The 21,057-nt window shown below is 43.9% G+C and overlaps 1 protein-coding gene across 1 annotated transcript in view; it reads right to left on the bottom strand.

Moving 5' to 3' along the window:
- The window catches only part of LOC132394847 (uncharacterized), a 57,496-nt gene that overhangs the window by 2,045 nt on the left and 34,394 nt on the right, over window positions 1-21,057 (bottom strand). The window contains exons 7-11 of the mRNA XM_059971254.1: window positions 11,075-11,598; window positions 10,006-10,101; window positions 9,355-9,588; window positions 8,630-8,652; window positions 8,415-8,533 (exon numbers count right to left, since the gene is read on the bottom strand). Of these exons, the coding sequence (XP_059827237.1) occupies window positions 8,415-8,533; window positions 8,630-8,652; window positions 9,355-9,588; window positions 10,006-10,101; window positions 11,075-11,598 (996 nt within the window). The remainder of the gene's footprint in view (window positions 1-8,414; window positions 8,534-8,629; window positions 8,653-9,354; window positions 9,589-10,005; window positions 10,102-11,074; window positions 11,599-21,057) is intronic.

Raw genomic sequence — 21,057 nt, 5'->3', positions numbered from 1 at the left:
CCTCACCTGGAAGGACTGTTTTGGTGCCTGAATGGTGGTAAGAGAGCAAGTGTTGCAGGGATAAGTACCCGGTGGAGGTCTGTGGGGAGGGACGTGTGGACCAGGCAGTCACGAAGGGAACAATCTCTGTGAAAAGTGAAGAGGGGTAGAGAGGGAAAGATGTGCTTAGTGGTGGGGTCCTGTCGAAGGTGATGGAAGTTGCAGAGGATAATATGCTGGATCCGGAGGCTGGTGGAGTGGTAGGTGTGGACAAGGGGAACTCGGTCCCTGTTGTGGTGACGGGAGGATGGGGTGAGGGTTGAAGTGCAGGAAATGGAGGAGATGTGGGTGAAACCTGGAGGAGGAGGGATGAAGTAACAAGTTGGTAAGTTGATTGGCAAGATGAGCTGAGAGAGGGAAAAGGGAATGGGAAATGGAGAAGGGGGAGGGGTGGTTTGGGGGCATTACTGGAAGTTTAAGAATGAAGTTCTTGCCATCAGGTTGGAGGCTCCCCAAATGGAATATAAGGTGTTGTTCCTCCAACCCAAGTGTGGCCTTATTCTGACAGATTGGGAATCGGGAGTAGACACTGGGAGATCTTGTTCTGGCGGATGGAGTGTAGATGCTCGGTGAAGCGGTCTCCCAAACTACGTCCGGTCTCACCGATACAAAGGAGGCCACACCGGACACAGTGTATGACCCCAGTAGACTCACAGATCAAGTGTCCGCTCAGATGGAAGGACTGTTTAGGGCCCTGGATGGTAGTGCGAGAGAATGTGTAGAGGCAAGTGAAGCACGTTACCCTTGCAAGGATCAGTGCCAGGATGGAGATCTGTGGGGAGGGACGAGCATAGAAGGGAGTTGCGTGGGGCAGGAGGGAAAGATTGGCTTGGTGGTGGGATCCCATTGGAAGTGGCAGAAGTTTCAGAGAATTATTTGCCGGATGTGGAAGCTGGTGGGATGGTAGGTGAGGACAAGAGGAATCCTATCCCTGGCAAGGTGGCGGAGGATGGGGTAAGAGCAGACATGTGTGAAATGGAAGAGATGCGGTTGACGGTAGTGTTGATGGTGGAGGAAGGGAAGCCCCTTTCTTTGAAAAAGGAGGACATCCCCTTTATTCTAGAATAAAAAGCCTCATCCTGAGAGCAGAATCGGAGGCGACAGAGGAATTGAGAGATTGGATTTGCATTTTTACAAGTAGCAGGGTGGCATGAGGTATAGTCCAGGTAGCTGTGAGAATCCATTTATATTAGACATTTGTGGATAAGCTGTCACCAGAGATAGAAACAATGAGATCAAGAAAGGGAAGGGATGTATTGGAAATGTACCAGGTGAATTTGAGAGCAGGGTGGAAGTTGGAGGCAAAGTGGATGAAATCAACATGTTCAGCACAGGTGCGAAGCAACACCAATACAGTTATTGATGTAGCATAGGAAAAGTCACCAGCGTAGGACTGCAACATAAACTGTTCCATGTAGCCAACAAACAGGTGGGTATCACTGGGACCCACGTGAGTGTCCATGGCTACACCTTCTGTCTAAGTGAAGCGGGAGGAGCCAATGGAAAAATTATTGAGATTGAGGACAAGTTCCACTATGCGGAGGAGAGTAGTGGTGGAGGGGAACTGGTTAGTTCTGGTGCCCAGAAAAAAAATGGAGATCTTTGAGGCCTTTCCTGTCCCGATGTCTTTTCAATCACTGTAACTGTATCCACCTCTATTGTTTCCTTTGGCAGCCTCCTGAGCTCCAGGAAAACGACCCAGAATATTCAGCCTCTCCTTATAACCCAAACTCTCCAGTCCCAGTAACATCCTTGTAAATCTGTTTTACACCCTCTCAGTTTAATATCATCCTTCCTGTAGAAAGATCACCAGCACTGGACAGTGTGATCCAAATCATAAAGACAAGCTGGGTCTCCCTGATTAGTCCTCACCTTTCCAAATGAATGTAGATCCTGTCTCTCAGAATCCCCTCCATTAATGTTCCCTCCACTGACGTTAGGCTCACCGGTCTGTACTTCCCTGGCTTTTGCCGACAGTCGATCTTCAATAAATGTCCAACATTAGTCACCCTCCAGTCTTCTGTACCCTCACTCACAGCTATCGATGACACACATATCTCCAAAATGGACTCCACACTCTCCTCCTGAGCTTCCCACAATTTCCTGGGACACACTTGATCAAGACCTGGGGATTTATCGACCTTTCTGCATTTTAGGACCTGCAGCACATTTGCTTCTGTAATGTGGTAGAAAATGAGGTTGATCATCTTCTGTAACACGGGGGAATTGAGCGCCCTGTGGAACTGGCACAGAAGAGGAATTGAGACCAGGGATAGAGAAATGATGACAGGGAGGTTGAGAAGGATATGGGCCAAATGCAGGTAAATGGACTGGGAGGTGATCTGACAGAAATATATAAGGTTATGAGGGGTGTAGATTGAGCAGAGGAGAAGGGGAGTGATGAGACTGGAGTCTGAAGTGACTGTGGACTGAAGATTGGTGAAGGATGGCAGGCACGATGCTCCAGGTAGCGGAAGGGTGGGGAGTGTGGACTGTGGAGTTGGGAGACAGTGGGAAGTGAATGACAGGTGGAGACCAACACAGTGAAAGTTTTGATCGCTAGTCGGAGCGGGGTTGCGGGGAAGGTTGGGAGATGGGAAGGTGGGAGACAGCTGTGGGAGGGTGAGAAACAGGAGCACAAGGGCCAACCTGTGCTGGAATCTGATCAGTAAAGGAGGTTCCACTCTATCCGCCCAAAGGGGAACTTCCCAGTGGCCAAACATTTTAATTCCCATTCCAAAATGTCGGTCCATGGCCGCCTCTTGCGCCAAGATGAGGCCATCCTCAGGATGGAGGAGAACACCTTATATTCTGCCTGGGTAGCCTCTGACCTGATGGCATGAATATTGATTTCCTCTTCAGGTAAAATTTTTCTCATCCCCTCCCCTCTTCTTCTATTCCCCACTCTGGCCTTCAACCTCTTCCTACCTCCCTATCACTACTCCCCGGGTCCCCTCCTCCTTCCCTTTCTCTTATGGTCCACTCTCCATAGAACATTACAGCACAGAAACAGGCCTTTTGGCCCTTCTTGGCTGTGCCAAACCATTTTTCTGCCTAGTCCCACTGAGCTGCACCCAGATAATATCCTTCCATACCCCTCTCATCCATGTATCTGTCCAAGTTTTTCTTAAATATTAAAAGTGAGCCTGCGTTCATCACTTCAACTGGCAGCTCATTCCACACTCCCACCACTCTCTGTGTGAAGAAGCCCCCCCACAATGTTCCCTTTAAACTTTCCCCCTCCACCCTTAACCCATGCCCTGTTTTTTTTTCCTCCACTAGCCTCAGTGGAAAAAGTCTGCTTGCATTCACTCTATCTATACCATCATAATTTTATACACCTCTATCAAATCACCCCTCATTCTTCGACGCTCCAGGGAATAAAGTCTTAACCTATTCAACCTTTCTCTGTAATTCAGTTTTTCAAGTCCCGGCAACATCCTTGTAAACCTTCTCTGCACTCTTTCAAGCAACACACACAAAATGCTGGTGAAACGCAGCAGGCTAGGCAGCATCTATAGGAAAAAGTACAGTTGACGTTTTGGGCCGAGACCCTTTGTCAGGACTAACTGTCTTGAATCCTGTAATTCGGTGACCAAAACTGCACACAATACTCCAAATTTGGCTTCAACAATGTCTTATACAACCTCACCATAACATTCCAACTCTTATTCTCAATACTTTGATTTATAAAGGCCAATGTACCAAAAGCTCTCTTTACAACCCTATCTACCTGTGACGCCACTGTTAGGGAATTATGAATCTGCATTCCCAGATCCCTCTGTTCTACTGCACTCCTCAGTGTCCAACCATTTACCTTGTATGTTCTACCTTGGTTTGTCCTTCCAAATTGCAATACTCCACACTTGTCTGCATTAAACTCTATCTGCCATTTGTCAGCCCATTTTTCCAGCTGGTCAAAGTCCCTCTGCAAGATTTGAAAACCTTCCTCACTGTCCACTACACCTCTAATCTTTGTATCATCAGCAAATCTGCTGATCCAATTTACCAGATTATCATCCAGATCATTGATATAGATGATAAATAACAATGGACCCAGCACTGATCCCTGTGGCACACCACTAGTCACAGGCCTCCACTCAGAGTAGCAATCCTCCACTACCACTCTCTGACTTCTCCCATTGAGCCAATGTTTAATCCAGTTTACTACCTCACCAGGTATACCGAGCGACTGAATCTTCCTAACTAACCTCCCATGCGGGACCTTGTCAAAGGCCTTACTGAAGTCCATGTAGACAACATCCACTGCCTTCTCTTCATCCACTTTCCTGGTAACCTCTTTGAAAAACTCTAATAGATTAGTTAAACATGACCTACCACGCACAAATCCAAGTTGACTCTCCCTAATAAGTCCCTGTCTATCCAAATACTTGTAGATCCTAACTCCTTCCAATAAATTACCTACTACTGATGTCAAATTTACTGGCATATAATTTCCCAGATTACTTTTAGAGCCTTTTTTAAACAATGAACAACATGAGCTATCCTCCAATCCTCCGGCACCACACCCATGGATACTGACATTTTAAATATATCTGCCAGAGCCCCCTGCAATTTCAACGCTAGTCTCCTTCAGGGCCCAAGGGAATACCCTGTCAGGTCCTGGGGATTTATCTACTCTGATTTGCCTCAAGACATCAAGCACCTCCTCCTCTTTAATCTGTATAGGTTCCATGAGCTGACTACTTGTTTGCCTTAGTTCCATAGACTCATTGCCAGTTTCCTTATGTAAGAGGGTTTCTTCTTTCTTTATGTTACTGCGTGTGTTAATCAAAATGGCTTCTTGTTTGTTAAAAGTACAAATGCTTCTTTGTTATGCTAACTGGTGAGAGAGTGCTTTCTCTTGAAGTTTGTTTGGGCTATAATTACTGATAACGAGAATTGTATTCGTTTGTTTACCAATTGGGATAGAGGTTATACTTTCTTGTGGGTTTGTAAGCTAGTTTTGAGTGGGCTTTTAAGGAGACGGCGCAAGGGGGTTAGAAGGAGAAGACACAATTATGTAAACTGGGCAATGGAACAGCCCCGAGAGGGGGTCTGAGGCCCAGGGTTTTTGGCGAGGAGAGGAGACGAGGACAGATTCGTGTGGAGCGTCTGGTCAACCACCGTTGTTGGTCCCAGGCAGCGGGTCGAGGAGGTCGAGGGGATCGAATGGTGGCAAGGAGGCTTTGTTAACTGAGCTCCAATGGGTTGTGCACGAAGTGGTTGGACTTTGATAAGTTTGGCGCCTTTTATTTTTTCTTTCATATTGTGTCTCTATTAAGTACATAGCTCCAGTAAGATCTATAAAGTGTAATCATTTAGTTGCATATGGTGTACTGTCTGTTATTTGGTGGGGTGAGGACATCACACAGCATCCACACCAGCTGATTACCCAGTTTGGCGGGGCCGAAGGCTGCGTCCCCTGGACGGAAATGAGCTTGGCGAGCCTGAGGCGACCCAGGGGGTTACACTTAATAAATACAGATACAAAAAACCCCATTTAAGATCTCCACCATTTCTTTTGGCTCCATACCACTCTGATCTTCAAGAAGACCAATTTTATCCCTTACTATCCTTTTGCTCTTAATATACCTGTAGAAGCTCTTAGGATTATCCTTCACCCTGACTGCCAAAGCAACCCCATGTCTTCTTTTAGCCCTCCTGATTTCTTTCTTAAGCTTTTTCTTGTGGACCTTTCCTAAATTACTTTTCCAATTTATAAAGTTTAACAGCACACAGACTTTTATGTATATTTTTATCTTCTCTTCTTAAGTGAATATGTCTTTTTTTTCCCTAATTATCCATTGTCATCCATCAGCTTTTTTCTTTGGTAATTGATCGGGGGTCGACTTTTTTTATATAAAAAAATTATTTTATGATGTATGACTTATCTTTAAATTTTTGATTACAGAGTGGTATACCTTTATGCGTTATGCTATAACATTTTGATCAATTTTATTACAATATATGAATGTACACAAGTTATGTTGAGATGTATCTATGTGTTGCACTGTGTAAATCTTGGTTTTTTTCTTTTGAATAAAAATATTGTAAAAAGAGAAAAGTATTTTCTTGCACATTTTATACTCCTCAAGCACCTTATTTGCTGCTTGTTGCCTATACCTGTCATAAAACTCTCTCTTCTTTATCAGATTTCAATATCCCTCAAAAACCAAGGTTCCTTATTCTTATTCACTTTGCCTTTAATCCTGACAGGAACATACAAACTCTGAACTCTCAAAATGTCTCCTTTGAAGGCCTCTCACTTTTCTATCACATCCTTGCCAAAGAACAACCTGTCCCAATCCATGCTTTTTAGATCCTTTCTCATTTCTTCAAATTTGGCCTTTTTCCAGTTTAGCACCTCAACCAGAGGACCAGATCTATCTTTATCCATGACCAAGTTGAAACTAATGGCGTTATGATCACTAGACCCAAAGTGTTAAAAATACACACACTTCTGTCACTTCTCCTAACTTGTACCCTAATAGGAGATCTAATATTGCATCCTCTCTAGTTGGTACCTCTATTTATTGATTTAGAAAACTTTCCTGAATATATTTTACAAACTCTAACTCGTCTAGACCTTTAACAGTATGGGAGTCCCAATCAATATGTGGAAAATTAAAATCCCCTACTATTACAACTTTATGTTTCCTGCAGTTGTCTGCTATCTCTCTGCAGATTTTCTCCTCCAATTCTCCCTGACTATTGGGTGGTCTGTAACACAACCCCATTAATAGTGTTATACCTTTCCTGTTTCTCAGCTCCACCCATACGACCTCGGTAGACAAGCCCTCTAATCTGTCCTGCCTGAGCACTGCTGTAACATTTTAATATTTTCCCTGACTAGCAGTGCCACCCCCCCCCATCCTTTTGCCTCTATCACGTCTGAAACATGGGAACCCTGAAACATTAAGATGCCAGTCCTGCCCCTAATGGCTATAATGTCATAATTCCATGTGTCAATCCACGTCCTCAGCTCGTCTGCCTTCCCCACAATACTCCTCGCATTGAAATAGACACACCTCCGAAGATTATTACCACCACACACAACCCTTCAATTTCTGACTTTGCATGAACTTTTAATATAACTTATTTTCACCCCCACCCCACTATCTGCTCTGGAACTCTGGTTCCCATCCTCCTGCAAATCTAGTTTAAATCCTCCCCAATAGCACTAGCAAACCTTCCTCTCCGATCAGATTCCTCCTTCTCCAGCCCTTTAACTTTCCCCCCCACCCCCAGCTTCACCTATCACCTTCCAGCCAGCCTCTCTCCCCTCTCCCCACCTTTTTATTCTGGCATCTCCCCTCTTCAATTTTAGTCCTGAAGAAAGATCACAGCCCAAAACAGTCTTTCTCACTTTGACGGAAATGGGTATATGTGGAATTTGCTGCCAAAGGTATAATTAAAATATTATAAAATCACTTTAGGCAGGTACAACAATAGGCAATGGTTAGAAGGATATGGGACAAACACACAGAAATGTGTCTGTTCTTAACTATGTGTCCCACACTGATGGTGCATTTGGACAGTGTGTATGTGTGTGTGTGTGTGTGTGTGTGTGTGTGTGTGTGTGTGTGTGTGTGTGTGTGTGTGTGTGTGTGTGTGTGTTTGTGTGTGGGTGTGTGTGTGGGGGGGGGGGTAAATATCAGTGAGTGTGTGTACACAATGAAGGTAAGTGTACACATTGAACTATTTGTATGTTACAGTGTGTCTTCACATGTCCAGTGTGTGTTGACAATGTGTGACACGGGTGTGAATTGTTCAAATAGAAACCATTCACTGTGTCTGAAGAGAATAGTTTCCAGGTTACTGAGGGGACTAACAATGTGCAATGCTGAGGCTCTGACTACAATCTGCTGAGCCTTCTTGTGAATGTGTGTGAGGGAGATTTGCCAGACCGGTCATGCTGTGTCCACCAGTGTAAATGCTGATTGGTGTGTCTGGGCTCAGTCTCAATGTGATGGTTTGATCACAACAGTGAAACTGGAGAGTCCAGCAGGGGGCAGAGCTGAGTCAATCAGACTGCGGTCACGGACAGGTCAGACAGGGGGAGGGGCTCGAAGGACTGGTGTATTATTCTGACAATCCCAGTCACCGCAGTGATACCAGATTTTATCCTCTTTAATGTCATTATTGGAGTATTAATTCCAGAACTACGATGTCAGGATTCAAACTCGTGCATTGGCTTGTTTGTCCAGTGCAAATGGGATCAGGATGCAGTGATTCACCTAACAGACCAGTGAATTGTTTGTATATTGCCCCTGGTTTGGTGTGTTCAAGGGTCTGACATCTCCAGCTGACCATGTGGCAGTGATGAGTCCCAGCAGGTGGGGGTGGTGCCGGAATGAATCTGTATGTTTTACCTCGTTTAATGCTGTCCAAGTGTTCTCCCAATGCTGTGTCGAACAAATAGGGGTGATAGAATTTTTCAACCAGTAGGGCACCGTCTGTCACTGACAATGTCTTGTCTTCCTCAGTGATCCTGTAAATATTATACAGGTGGTTATAAACTGAACATCAGTGATATTTGAACTATTTTACAAATCCATACAGAGTTTCAGTCAAGACCATCTCCTACCTCCTTTTCCGACGAGCTTCCTCCTGAAATAAATAAAACACAGATCTCAATTGTCTGAGACTGACCATCAGCATCCAAACAGCAGGAATCTGAGACAAGTTATTACAAGCTGCTGAAAATTCTCACTTACTCCCACTGACACACATGGAGAAAGAGGGAGACTGAACCATGGGAGATAGTCAAAGGAATGTTTATGAAATTTATACCATAACTGAGAGATGGAACTTACAGGAGAGACTGGACAGGTTGTGTATTTTTATCTGGATACAATGGCAGGAAGGATCAGATGAGGGAATTTTACATTCCAAATGGATTTGATGGGGTGGAATGGAGAAAACATTTCTGCTTGTGTCAGACCAAAAGTCAAAGACAAAACATCAGCTGGTTGTTAATAATGCCACAAAAATGTGGTGAGGAGAGTATCAGAACCACACTCACAGTCTGTGACTGTAACTCGGTGTTACTCTGAGTCTCAGGAGATATTATACGTGGGAATCACAGAAACAACCACCAGCTCAGTGCTCTGATCAGAGTAACTCATTCCCGAGAAGGTTGCAGACTGTCCTGTGATGTACAGATGTTGTGGGATGGGGTTTGGGACAACGACAATGCTGAACAGTCAGGATGTCCACATGGTGGAAATCAGTTTCCAACTACAGTATTTGAGATAAAATGCATCATTTTGTGACTGGGCACTTTTACAGAAACAAATTGAAATCTCTCACCATGAGGAATGTGATATTTTCTTGTTGATCCATCCGTTCCTGTAACTTTGAGATTTCCTCCTGGATAGAATTTAAATTCTCTTGAATCTCTCGAAGATTTTTCTCCATTGGATTCAGAATCCTCTCCTCTTCTTCTCTGAGATCTCGGAGTGCACGCTGCTCTTTCTCAGTGAGAACCCGGCGCAGTTCAGCAAAATGGGATGTGATCTGGGACTGAAGGCTGTGTGACTGTTCCTGTCAATGAAAGGAGAGGCTAGTTTACTATTTGATGCTATTTTTTGTATTTCCTTCTGACATGGAAGGTAACCATTCAGCCCATTAACGCCTCTGCTGGTTCTCAGAACAATCCACTCCATCACATTCCCCCACGTCTCCCTGAAACATATACTCCATCTCTGACCCACTAACCCCGACCTGATTCACAGACCACCCAACGTCACAAGGTTAATTACAGTCGCCAATTTACGGTTTAACCATGCAATGTCGGCTAAAAGGAGGTACTGGATATGGGGAGAACATGCAAACTCCACGCAGACAGCTCCAGGGGTCAGGATCAATCCCAGGTTACTGAAGCTGCGATACTCTGCTATTCTACATTAAAGGGAACAAAACTACACAACAAATTTGTGAATTCTGCTTTGGAAGCCTCACCCGAACTCCAGAAATCTTCTCTTTCTGTTGTTGCTCCATTTCCTCGAAGTTTGATTTCTTTTTTGTGAGAGAGTCTAAGGAAGATTTAACCCGACCCTGGGAATGAGAAAGTAAAGAAATTAGACCAAAATATTCCTTTAGATAAAATTAAAAACCTTTGGGAACAAGATTTGCAGATTTCAATTTCTGAGGACACTTGGAATGAAATTTTTTAAGTTGGTTAATACCTCATCTTTATATGCCCGTTATTCTCTTCTACAATTTAAAGTGGTTCATAGAGCCCATATGTCTAACGATTAGCTGTCTCATTTTTATTCGGATATATCTCCCTATTGTGATAGATGTAATAATGGAGACGCTTGACTAATCAATATGTTTTGGACTTGTCCGAGTCTTAAAAAATATTGAAGGAAGTATTTCAAACTTTTTCGGTGCTTTTTAAAGTAAATTTTAAACGTAATCCTTTGACTGCCTTATTTGGTATTGTTGGAGGAAATTATGTTATCTTGGAGACACATGATTTGTATATTTTGGCCTTTATTTCTCTAATAGCCGGGAGGGCATTGTTGCTTATGTGGAAGGATGCCACTCTGCCTACTCATACTCATTGGTTACATGATGTTATGTCTTGCTTAAATTTAGAGAAGATTCGTTGTTCAATTTCTGAACCTGGACAAGATTTTTTTTAAAACTCTGGGGACCTTTTTTAAATTACTTTCAAAATCTTTGATTTGTTATTAAGTGCAGATGTTGGCTAATAATATGTTTCACTATATGTTAAGGCTTTTTCCTTTTGTTTCTTTTAAGCAAACAGCTGTTTTTTTCTGGTAGTCGGTTTAGATTTTTTGTATAATGAAATTATTTCTTTTCAATTTTATGTTTAAATTTAATCCATATGGATATAGAGCAATTACACATAATCTATGATTTCAGTATATTGTAATCGATATATATCATATATCTTACTGTACCCTGTATTCTTTTATGTAGATATTAATAAAAGTATTGAAAAAGAAAGACCAAAATATTCAACTAAGTAAACAGCTGATCAAAACCTGGTTAGTTTTACCTTGTAGATTTCAGCGGCTTCGTTAACCGGCATGAAGTTGTGAGACTTGTGTTCCCGTGCAGTCGCACAGATCAGGCAGATCAGTGTCTTGTCCGTCTCACAAAACAGCTTCAGTTGCTCCTCATGTTTCTCGCAGTTAAGTTTACTTTCCTTCTCTTTCGGATTCAGGTTTAGTTTTCGAGCTTTCTCAGACAGATTTGCCAAGGCCCGACTGGCCCTGAGGGTGCGGTCTGCAAACTCCTCTCTACATTCCGGGCAGGAGTTTCTCTCCTCCCTTTCCCAACACCGTGTGATACAGGAGCGGCAGAAGTAATGACCACACTCCAGTGACACCGGATCGGTGAAGAAATCCAGGCAGACGGGACAAATTACCTCCTCGGTCCAACTCTCGACCTGTCCTTTCGAAGCCATGTTAACTCCCGGTACTTCCGGGTTCAGGATCCTTTCACTTTCGGGGAGCTGCTGAACGCCTGCGGTACCGCCGCTGTCCACTAGGGGCGCTGCAGTCTCGGGAATGAATGTTGCTTTTCAGTGAAGCAGGAATCGTGTTCATTTCCACAGCAGCGATCAGAAACACATTAAACAAGTCTAACATAGATAAAGCCGCAGAGAAGAGCTTGGTTCAGTCTACGGCAGAACTGAAGGGACAAGTCCTGAAAATATGTTTTAGTGGCCACTACAGAAACCTGGTTGCAAGGTGGAGATGTCTGGGAATTAAATATCCAAGGGTATCAGGTATTACGGACAGATAGGCAGGAAGGCAGAGGAGGTGGGGTGGCGCTCTTGATTAGGGATGAGATCAGGGCGATTGTGAGAGACGATATAAGATCTTCGGAGCAGATCGTTGAAGGGAAAAAAATCATGGTGTTGTCAATTGGCAGTGGCAGAGTTGATTAATCAAGAAGTAACTGAGGCTTGTAAGAACTGAACGGCAGTTGTCATGGGAGGTTTTAACTTCCACATAGATTGGGTGAATCAGGTTGGTCAAGGAAGTCTTGAAGAGGACTTCATAAAATTCATCCGTGATGGCTTTCTTGAGCAGCATGTTAGCGAACCTACAAGGGTAAATGTTTTCTTAGATCTAGTCCTGTGCAGTGAGACAGGTAAGATTAACGATCTTGTAGGCAGGGATCCTCTTGGAAAGAGTGATCATAGTGTGATTGAATTTCGCATTCAAATGGAGGATGAAATAGTTAGATCTAAAGCTAGTGCATTATGCTTTAACAAGGGAGACTACAACGGGATGAGGGAGGAGTTGGCTAATGTGGTTTGGGAGCACAGTCTATTTGGTAGGACAGCTATGGAACAGTGGAATTCTTCCAAATAGATTTTTTCACAGTGCTCAACAAAAGTATATTCCAATCAAAAGTAAGAACAGTAAGCGTGGGGAGAGCCAGCCTTGGATAACTGAGGAAATAAAAGATAGTATCAAATTAAATGCTCATGCGTCCCTTGGAAGATGAGAACGGGAAATTGATATTGGGTGATGAGGAAACGGCTGAGGCATTGGACGACTATTTTGTGTCACTCTTCATGGTGGGGGTCACATCTAATATGCCAAAGACGGATGTTATTGACGAAGTGGGTGGTGAGGACCTCAATAAAATCACCTTCACTAAGGAGATAATGATTCAGAGGGTCTGAAGGTAGGTAAGTCCCCTGGTCCTGATGGGATGCATCCCAGGGTGCTTAAGGAATTGACGGAGGTTATAGTAGACGCGTTGGCAATCATTTATCAAAACTCTCTAGACTCTGGGCAGGTCCTGGTGGACTGGAAGACAGCAAATGTCATGCCACTTTTTAAAGAAGGATGTAGGCAAAAGATGGGCAACTGTAGGTCAGTTAGCTTAACATCTGTAGTCGAGAAAATGCTTGAAACTGTCATTAAGGAAGAAGTAGCAAAACATTTAGAAAGGAGAGGTTCCATTAGACAGACACAGCATGGATTCAGGAAGGGCAGGTCCTGCTTGACAAACTTATTGGAGTTCTTTGAGGACATAATGAGTGCAATGGATAGAGGGGAACAGATGGATGTCGCACACTTGGATTTCCAGAACGCGTTCGATAAGGTGCCGCACAAGAGACTTATAAATAAGGTATGGATGCTTGGAGTCGGAGGAAGTGTATTGGCGTGAATAGTGGATTGGTTAACAAATAGAAGGCAGAGAGTTGGTATAAATGGGTATTTCTCCGGTTGGCAGTCAGTGGTGAGTGGGGTGCCACAGGGGTCAGTGCTGGGCCCACAGCTGTTTACATTGATGATTTGGAAAAAAGGACAGTGTAGTGTAGCAAAATTTGCCAATGACACTAAACTGAGTGGAAAAGCACACTGTACAGAGGACGTGGAGAATCTGCAGAGGGATATAGATAGGTTATGTGAGTGTGCCAAAGTCTGGCATATTGAATACAATGTTGGTAAATGCGAGATCATCCACTTTGGAAGGAATAATAGAAGAGCAGATTATTATTTAAATGGTGAAAGATTGCAGCATGCTGCTGTGCAGAGGGACTTGGGAGTGCTTGTTCATGAATCGCAAAAAGTTGGCTTGCAGGTACAACAGGTTATTTAGAAGGCAAACAGAATGTTGGCCTTCATTGCCAGAGGGATTGGATTCAAGAGCAGTGAGATCATGCTGCAATTATACAGGGTCCTGGAGAGGATGCACCTGGAGTACTGTGTGCAGTCCAGGTCACCATACTTGAGGAAGGATATACTGTCTTCGGAACCAGTGCAGAGGGGGTTCACCAGGTTGATTCTGGGGATGAAGGGGTTAACCTATGAGGAGAGATTGAGTCACCTGGGACTATATTCTCTGGAGTTCAGAAGAATAAGAGAAAATCTTCAAAATTTCAAAAATCTTCAAAACATTCAAAATTTTGAAAGGGATAGATAAGATAGAAGTAGGAAAGTTGTTTTCATTGGTAGGTGAGACTAGAACTAGGGGGCATTGCCTCAAGATTCAGGGAGAAGATTTAGGACAGAGATGAGGAGAAACTGTTTTTCCCAGAGAGTGGTGAATCTGTGGAATTCTCTGACCAGGAAGCAGTTGAGGCTTCTTCACTAAATATATTTAGGATGGAGTTAGGTAGGTTTTTACACAGCAAAGGAATTAAGGTTAAGGAAGTCGAGGTTATGGGGGAAAGGCAGGTAGATGGAGCTGAGTTTATGGACAGATTAGCCATGATCTTATTGAATGGTGGGGCAGACTCGATGGGCAGAATGGCCTCCTCCTGCTCTGATTCCTTACGTTCTCATGAAGAGAGAGACACAGAGACTGTAGATGCAGGAATCTGGACGGAACTCAGAGGGTCAGACAGCATTTGAGGAGAAAAATGGACAGAAGATATTCCGGGTTGAGGCAGTTCAGGTGATGGATCTCAAACCGAAATGTCGATTGTCCATTTCTCTGTACAGATGCTGCATTAGGCTGCCCCTTGGTGTTCCTCCAAAAGCTCGTTTTGTTTAGTTTGAGGACTGAAGATAGTCAGAGGTGTTAAAACGGCGGTGAAAGGTAAATTTATAGCAACTATTAAATCAGTTAATAGTATGAAACACGGGATGTGGAGAGAATCTGCTGTGAGGAGACTGATGCTGTGCTGATGACAAAGATGTGGCTGCAGGAATCACCACAGGACTGGACATTGTACGTCACAGTGTGGAAAACATTCAACTCCTGATTTCCATTTCCCTTCTTGACTTCACCACTAAACTCTAAACGTCCAGTCTCGCTTGTTCTGAACAGGGCCTTCTTCCTAAATTTTGTGTGTGTTGAATGATAAGAATTATTTGTTTCTGTTCTGCAACTACTGCAGACTTTTGATTTTTCTATCCGTATTGTATTTGTGTTGGCTCTAATGAGGTGTTTTCTTGTGGCCTTGAACACGTGTGCAGCTTCTGCTTTATCTGTGAATGCATATGTGAATACCCTGAGTTGAATCAGAAAATGACACAGACTGAATCTTAAATATCATTTTCTTTTTACCCTGCGCGGCCAGCAGGTGGCGGGATTGCTCCAGTTATTCGCTCTCACTCTCTGCTTTCACCCAGTCGGGACCGAGTGTGTCAACAGATGCCAAGTGCACACTCGCCGCTCCCCACTGTCCAGCAGGAGTTGTGGGGATTTACTCTGGTACCCCCCCCCCCCACCCACTGGTCCTTACCAGGGAGGGAGAATCACAGACTGAGGGTATCACAATCGAAACCCTCTTATTTCCTTGGCTGTGTAATGCTACGTAACCCGTAACTGGGTGTCAGACCAGCAAAGATAGAAGTATCCGTTGGAGTCTAGTGGTACTATATTCAAAAGTGTTTATTAGTAAAGTAAGCAAAACAATACCAATAATGCAAATATACATATAACACCAGTTAGCAATGATAAACCTAAAAGTGTAGGAATAATAATAAGTTATAATAAACAAGCTCTATCGATGTCTAGGGGTAAATGAATTGTCATAAAAAAGTATAAAGTTCAGTTCAGTTCATGCACTGAGGAAGGTATAGTTGTGTGGTAATCGTTGGAGAGAGAGAGCGAGCGAGATGTAACAGCTGCAGCAGGCAAACCTTTCTGTGGCTTTTTGATTCCGTTGTACCGTTGTGGTCATTTGGTTATGACCCCTCCGTCTTTCAGCTAGACCGTTCTTCTGTGGTGGACTCGTCACTCTGGCATGAGTGGACACACACATAAGTCCCCACCGGTCCTGCCGTTACACTAAGAGTTTTACTGACCGATCTCCTGGTTTGGTCTCCGAAGCCCCCACCTTTCTGTGGGTTCACAACCCTCAGTCAGGGTCCACTGGTGTGGCTGAGGGGTGTCTCTCCAGACCTGTCTTTTATCTCTACTAATGGAGTCCCAGCTATCCATCAACTCTGAATGACTGTGTCCATCAAATCAGGCCACTCCTGCAGTCTCCTGAGGAATGTTAACGAGCAAAATAATGTCCTTGTAGCGGAAAGGTAAACAATCCAGGAAGAGTCACAATACAATAAATCAGCAGCTACCCTCTCTCTTATCTGTAACAGATGTTTTTGCCTGTGTTTCGTCTCTCTCTCTCCTATGAGGAGCATAGCAACAGAAATAGTTCATGGTTCTCAGGGAGGAGGATGGTTAACTCTGCACCCCATTATTCATCAGGTCTGTTCATCACTCATAACAGTAAGTCTCGGGAAGATACTGTCTGCTCCCGTCAAACTTGTGAGATTGAGTCGAGTCTCCCACCCCAAACCCGGGTTTGTGTGGATGCTGTGTAATTTGCTGCCCTGTTAGATATTAGTGCCATGGAGTAACAGACAGTACACTGCATTCGAATAAAGGAGATATATTGATGAATCTTATCTTAACTAAAGGGTTAGTAAAGAAAAACTAATTAAAATAGCCCTTCTCTTTTTGTTTTCCAAATGGCAGTCAAATGTTCACAAGTTTGTGCTCAACGTTTCACCATATTCACCGATCCTCAATCGGTCTCGGCACCGGACCATCGAATCACGGTCCCGCACCGGATCGAATCTCACGACCTGATCTCTCCAGCATCTTCTCTCTTCATCTACCGCCGAACAAAAGCCCCAAGCCCAACTTCAGTGTCCCTCACCAGAGAAACCTCCCCTAGTTCCACCATCCTGACTGGATGACACACATTCCTCACCATCCCTTATCTTGAACAATGAGCCGAACAGGCTGAGAGCAGAACAGACGGATCTCACAGAGCTGCTGAATGAAATACCTACCGCAGAACAGGAAAAACGTGACCCAGGGCGTTACACAAGGTACAGAAGTCTGGGAACACGGTGACTCAGCAGCTGTCGAGGGAAAAGTCAGTAACAGCTGACACAGGCATTACAGACAGTCAGAGTCTCTTTATCCTCAGCGTGGGTAAGTCAGATAGTACAGGGAGTAAATATAAGGTGAGAGGAGAAGGTTTAAAGCAGATTGATGAGGCGAGTTTATTTTTTACACAGAGAATGGTCAGTGTAGGTGCCTATGTTGTCAGGAGGTGGTGGAAGCAGATACAACAACAACATTTCAGTGGCATTTAGACAGACACATGAACAGACAGGGAATGGAGGGTTGTGGACCACGTACAGGCAGATGGGATGAGATTGAATTGGCACAATGTTCAGCACAGACTTGTGGGCCGAATGGCCTGTTCCTGTGCTGTATTGTCCAATGTTCTATGTTCAGCAGTTGTGGATGCAGCAGTCAACAACAACAACCAGTATTTAGGTACAGTCGCTGTGTAAATGCAGTAAAGTTTCCCGGGTGCTTACAGAGACGTGTTTCTCACTGGATACAAAAACAATGAATACAACAAACTCTGCATCCTGTTACATGTAACACAGCTGATACACACTGGTTGTCTGCCCTGTTTGTGCAATCTTTCATTGATTCTATTGTGATTGTTGGATTTATTGAGTATGCCCACAAGAAAATGAATCTCAGGTTTGTATATGGTGACATATATGTGGTTTGATAATAAATTTACTTTGAATTTTGGACTGAATACAGTGAACATGGGGGATAGAGGATGTTCTACACAGAGTGCATTGGTTACCCCTGTGTAATCCAACAGCCTGAAGTCCAAAATATTAAACGGCACAAGTGTAGATACGTGTATTAAGAAATAGCAGCAGATGTGGCTATTTGGCCCTTTGTGTCTGTCCTGTCCTTCACTCAGAACATCTGACCTTTGACCTCAGAGCCACTTTCCTGCACCATCCCCATCATCACGGAGCCCCAGAAATCCAGAAACCTTGTGAAGAGAATTCCAGAGTTTCACTGCATTCTGGGTGAGGAAATTTCTCATCTCAGTCCTGTTATTCTGAGTCCGTGACTCTGATTCTACACGCCAGGCGGGTGAAACATCATTCCTGCCTCTGCTTTGTCAATACCCTGAGAGACTGTGTCTGCCTCACTCACACCACCTCTTATTTTTCTAACTTTGAGACAGTGTCTCTCTGAGGACACTAGTAGAGGATAAAGCTTTAAAGTGAGAGGGTCAAAGTTGAAACAGGGTGTTATGTTTCAGGACATTACTATTCTCCTCACTGAAACCCCCAGCTTCAAACTGATCCGTCAAGGGATGCATCACTAATTACTCTTTTTCTTCCAACAGATTCACAGAATCTGCTAAATAATCTTGTGTCTTCTTTTTGCCCTCCCGATTCCTCTCTTCAGTGTACTCCTACATTCCTTCATTTTCACAAGGTAATCACTTCATCCCAGTTACTTTCACCTGACAAACAACTCCATCATTTTCCTGATCAGAGTCTGGATAACCCTCGTCAGCCAGGGTTCCCTCATCCCATCAGTGTTGACCTTCACTCCAACAGGGACATGCTGATCCCGAACCCCTCCAAACTCTCTTCAGGATCCTCACTCACAAGATGACTATTTACTTGGGAACACCCTCCTGTTCCACTCCTCTTACCCCCGGCCCTTTCTATCCTCCCTCAGTTCAGTCTGTCCATTGATCTGAAGAGAAATAGGGAGAGAAAAGTTCCCTTCAGTGTCTGTGTGTGGAGCAAAGAGAGACGAGTGAGGTCTGGTTCCCCTCCTCTGTGGTTACTGTGGAGAAGGGAATGGAAGCTGGGAAATTTAGGGAAGAGAATAAATAGTATTGTCCTGAAACACGACAAACAAGAGGTGATGCTGGAAGCCTTAAACACATAAAGCTGGATGAACTCCTGGGGCTCATCAAGTCTGTCCTCGGACCTTGTGGGGAAACCAAGGAAGAAGTTGCTGGGGCTTTGCTGAGATAATTTGAACATCAAATACTGAACTTTACCCCACACCAACAGCCCCTGTGGCATGAGGTCCTGGGTGAGCTGATACAAAACTGGTTTGTGGTTGGAGGCAGAGGGTGGTAGTGGAGGGTTGTTTTTCACACTGGATGTCGGTGACCAGCGCTGAACCACGGGCATCGTTGCTGCCTCCATTCTGTTTGTTATTCATGTTAGTGAATTTGATGAGATTGTAGGAGCGTGATTAGTAAGTTTGTGGAAGTGAGGCAAGGGGGGAAAAAATGAAAGGGGCCCTGAGGGTAATGTTTACACAGAAAAGGTGGTGGGTGTATCGAACGAGCTGCCAAAGGAGGTGATACTGGCAGGTAACTACACCATTTAAAAGACCTTTTGATAAATGTATGCACATGAAACATAAGACAATAAGAGCATAAGATAAAGGGGCAGAAGTAGCCCATTCAGCCCATCGAGTCTGCTCCACCATTCAATCATGGGCTGATCCAATTCTAGTCATCCCCACTCCCCTGCTTTCACCCCATACCCTTTGATGCCCTGGCTAATCAAAAACCTATCTATCTCTGCCTTAAATACACCCAATGACTTGGCCTCCACAGCTGCTTGTGGCAACAAATTCCACAGATTTACCAACCTTTAACTAAAGTAATTTAGCATCTCTTCTAAAAGGACGTCCCTCAAACCTGGTCATGCCTACTTGTCCTAGAATCTTCTAACATGGGAAATAACTTTGTCATTCCTGCTCTTATATTCTATACCTCTAGAAATGAATGCCCACATTGTATTTGCCTTCTTCACAACCAACTCAAACTGAGCTTAACTTTCAGGGTATTTGCACAAGGACTCCAAAGTCCCTTTGCATCTCTGCATTTAGAATTCTCTCTCCATCTAAATGATAATCTTCCCATTTATTGCTTCCACCAAAGTTTATGACCATACACTTTCCAGCATTATATATCATTTGCCACGTCTTTACCCATTCCCCTAGACTATCTAAGTCTGTCTGCAGACTACCTGTTTCCTCAACACTACTGGCTCCTCCACCTATCTTTGTATCATTGGCAAATTTAACCAGAAATTTATTAATACTGCAGTCTAAATCATTGATATTCATTGTAAGAAGCAGCGGTCCCAACACCGACCCCTGTGGAACTCCACTGGTAACCGGCAGCCAGCCAGAATAGGTTCCCTTTATTCCCCCTCTCTGATTTCCGTCAATCAGCCGATGCTCCACCCATGCTAGTAACTTCCTGGTAATAACATGGGCTTTTACCTTGCTAAGCAGGCTCCTGTGCGGCACCTTGTCAAAGGCCTTCTGAAAAGCATAGTTCACCATGCCTACTGCATCTCCTTTGTCTACCCTGCTTGTAATTTCCTCAAAGAATTGCAGTAGATTCATCAGATAGGATTTTCCTTTCAGGAAACCATGCTGGTTTTTGTCTATCTTGTCATGTGCCTCCAGGTATTCTGTAATCTCATCCCTGCCAACCAATTCCAACAAATTCACAACCACTGACATCAGGCTAACATGTCTCTCATTTCCTTTCAGCCACCCTCCACGCTTCTTAAATAGCAGAGTAACATTTGCAATTTTCCAGTCATCTGGTACAATGTCAGAATCTACCCAATTCTTGAAAGATCATTGCCTTCACAATCTCTCCAGCTACTTCCTTCAGAAGCAGAGACAGCATTCCATCAGGTCCAGGAGATTTATCCACCCTCAGACCATTGAGCTTCCTGAGCACCTTCTCAGTTGTAATTTTCACCGCACAAACTTCACTTCCCTGACACTCTTGAATATCCGGTATACTGCAGATATCTTCCACTGTGAAGACTGATGTAAAATACTCATTCAGTTCCTCTGCCATCTCTGCATTTCTCATTACAAAATCTCCAGCATCATTTTCTATTGATCCTATATCTACCCTCAACTCTCTTTTATATACTTAGAAACGCTTTTCGTATCTTCTTTGATATTAGTCACCAGCTTCCTCTCATAATTCATCTTTTCCTTCTGAATGACCTTCTCAGCTTCTTTCTGCAAGTTTTTAAAAGCTCCCTAATCCTCTGTCTTCCCACTATTTTTGGCTTTCTTTTGCCTTTACTTTGGCTCTGACTTCACTTGTCAGCCAAGGTAATGTCCCTCTTCCCTTTGAAAATTTCTTCTTATTCGGAATATATCTGTCTGGCACTTTCCTCATTTTCCACAGAAACTCCAGCCATTGCTGCTCTG

Source organism: Hypanus sabinus, chromosome 5 (genome assembly GCF_030144855.1).
Source record: "Hypanus sabinus isolate sHypSab1 chromosome 5, sHypSab1.hap1, whole genome shotgun sequence".
Classification (NCBI taxonomy): Eukaryota; Metazoa; Chordata; class Chondrichthyes; order Myliobatiformes; family Dasyatidae; genus Hypanus; species Hypanus sabinus.
This window is presented reverse-complemented; position numbering and strand designations above follow the sequence as displayed.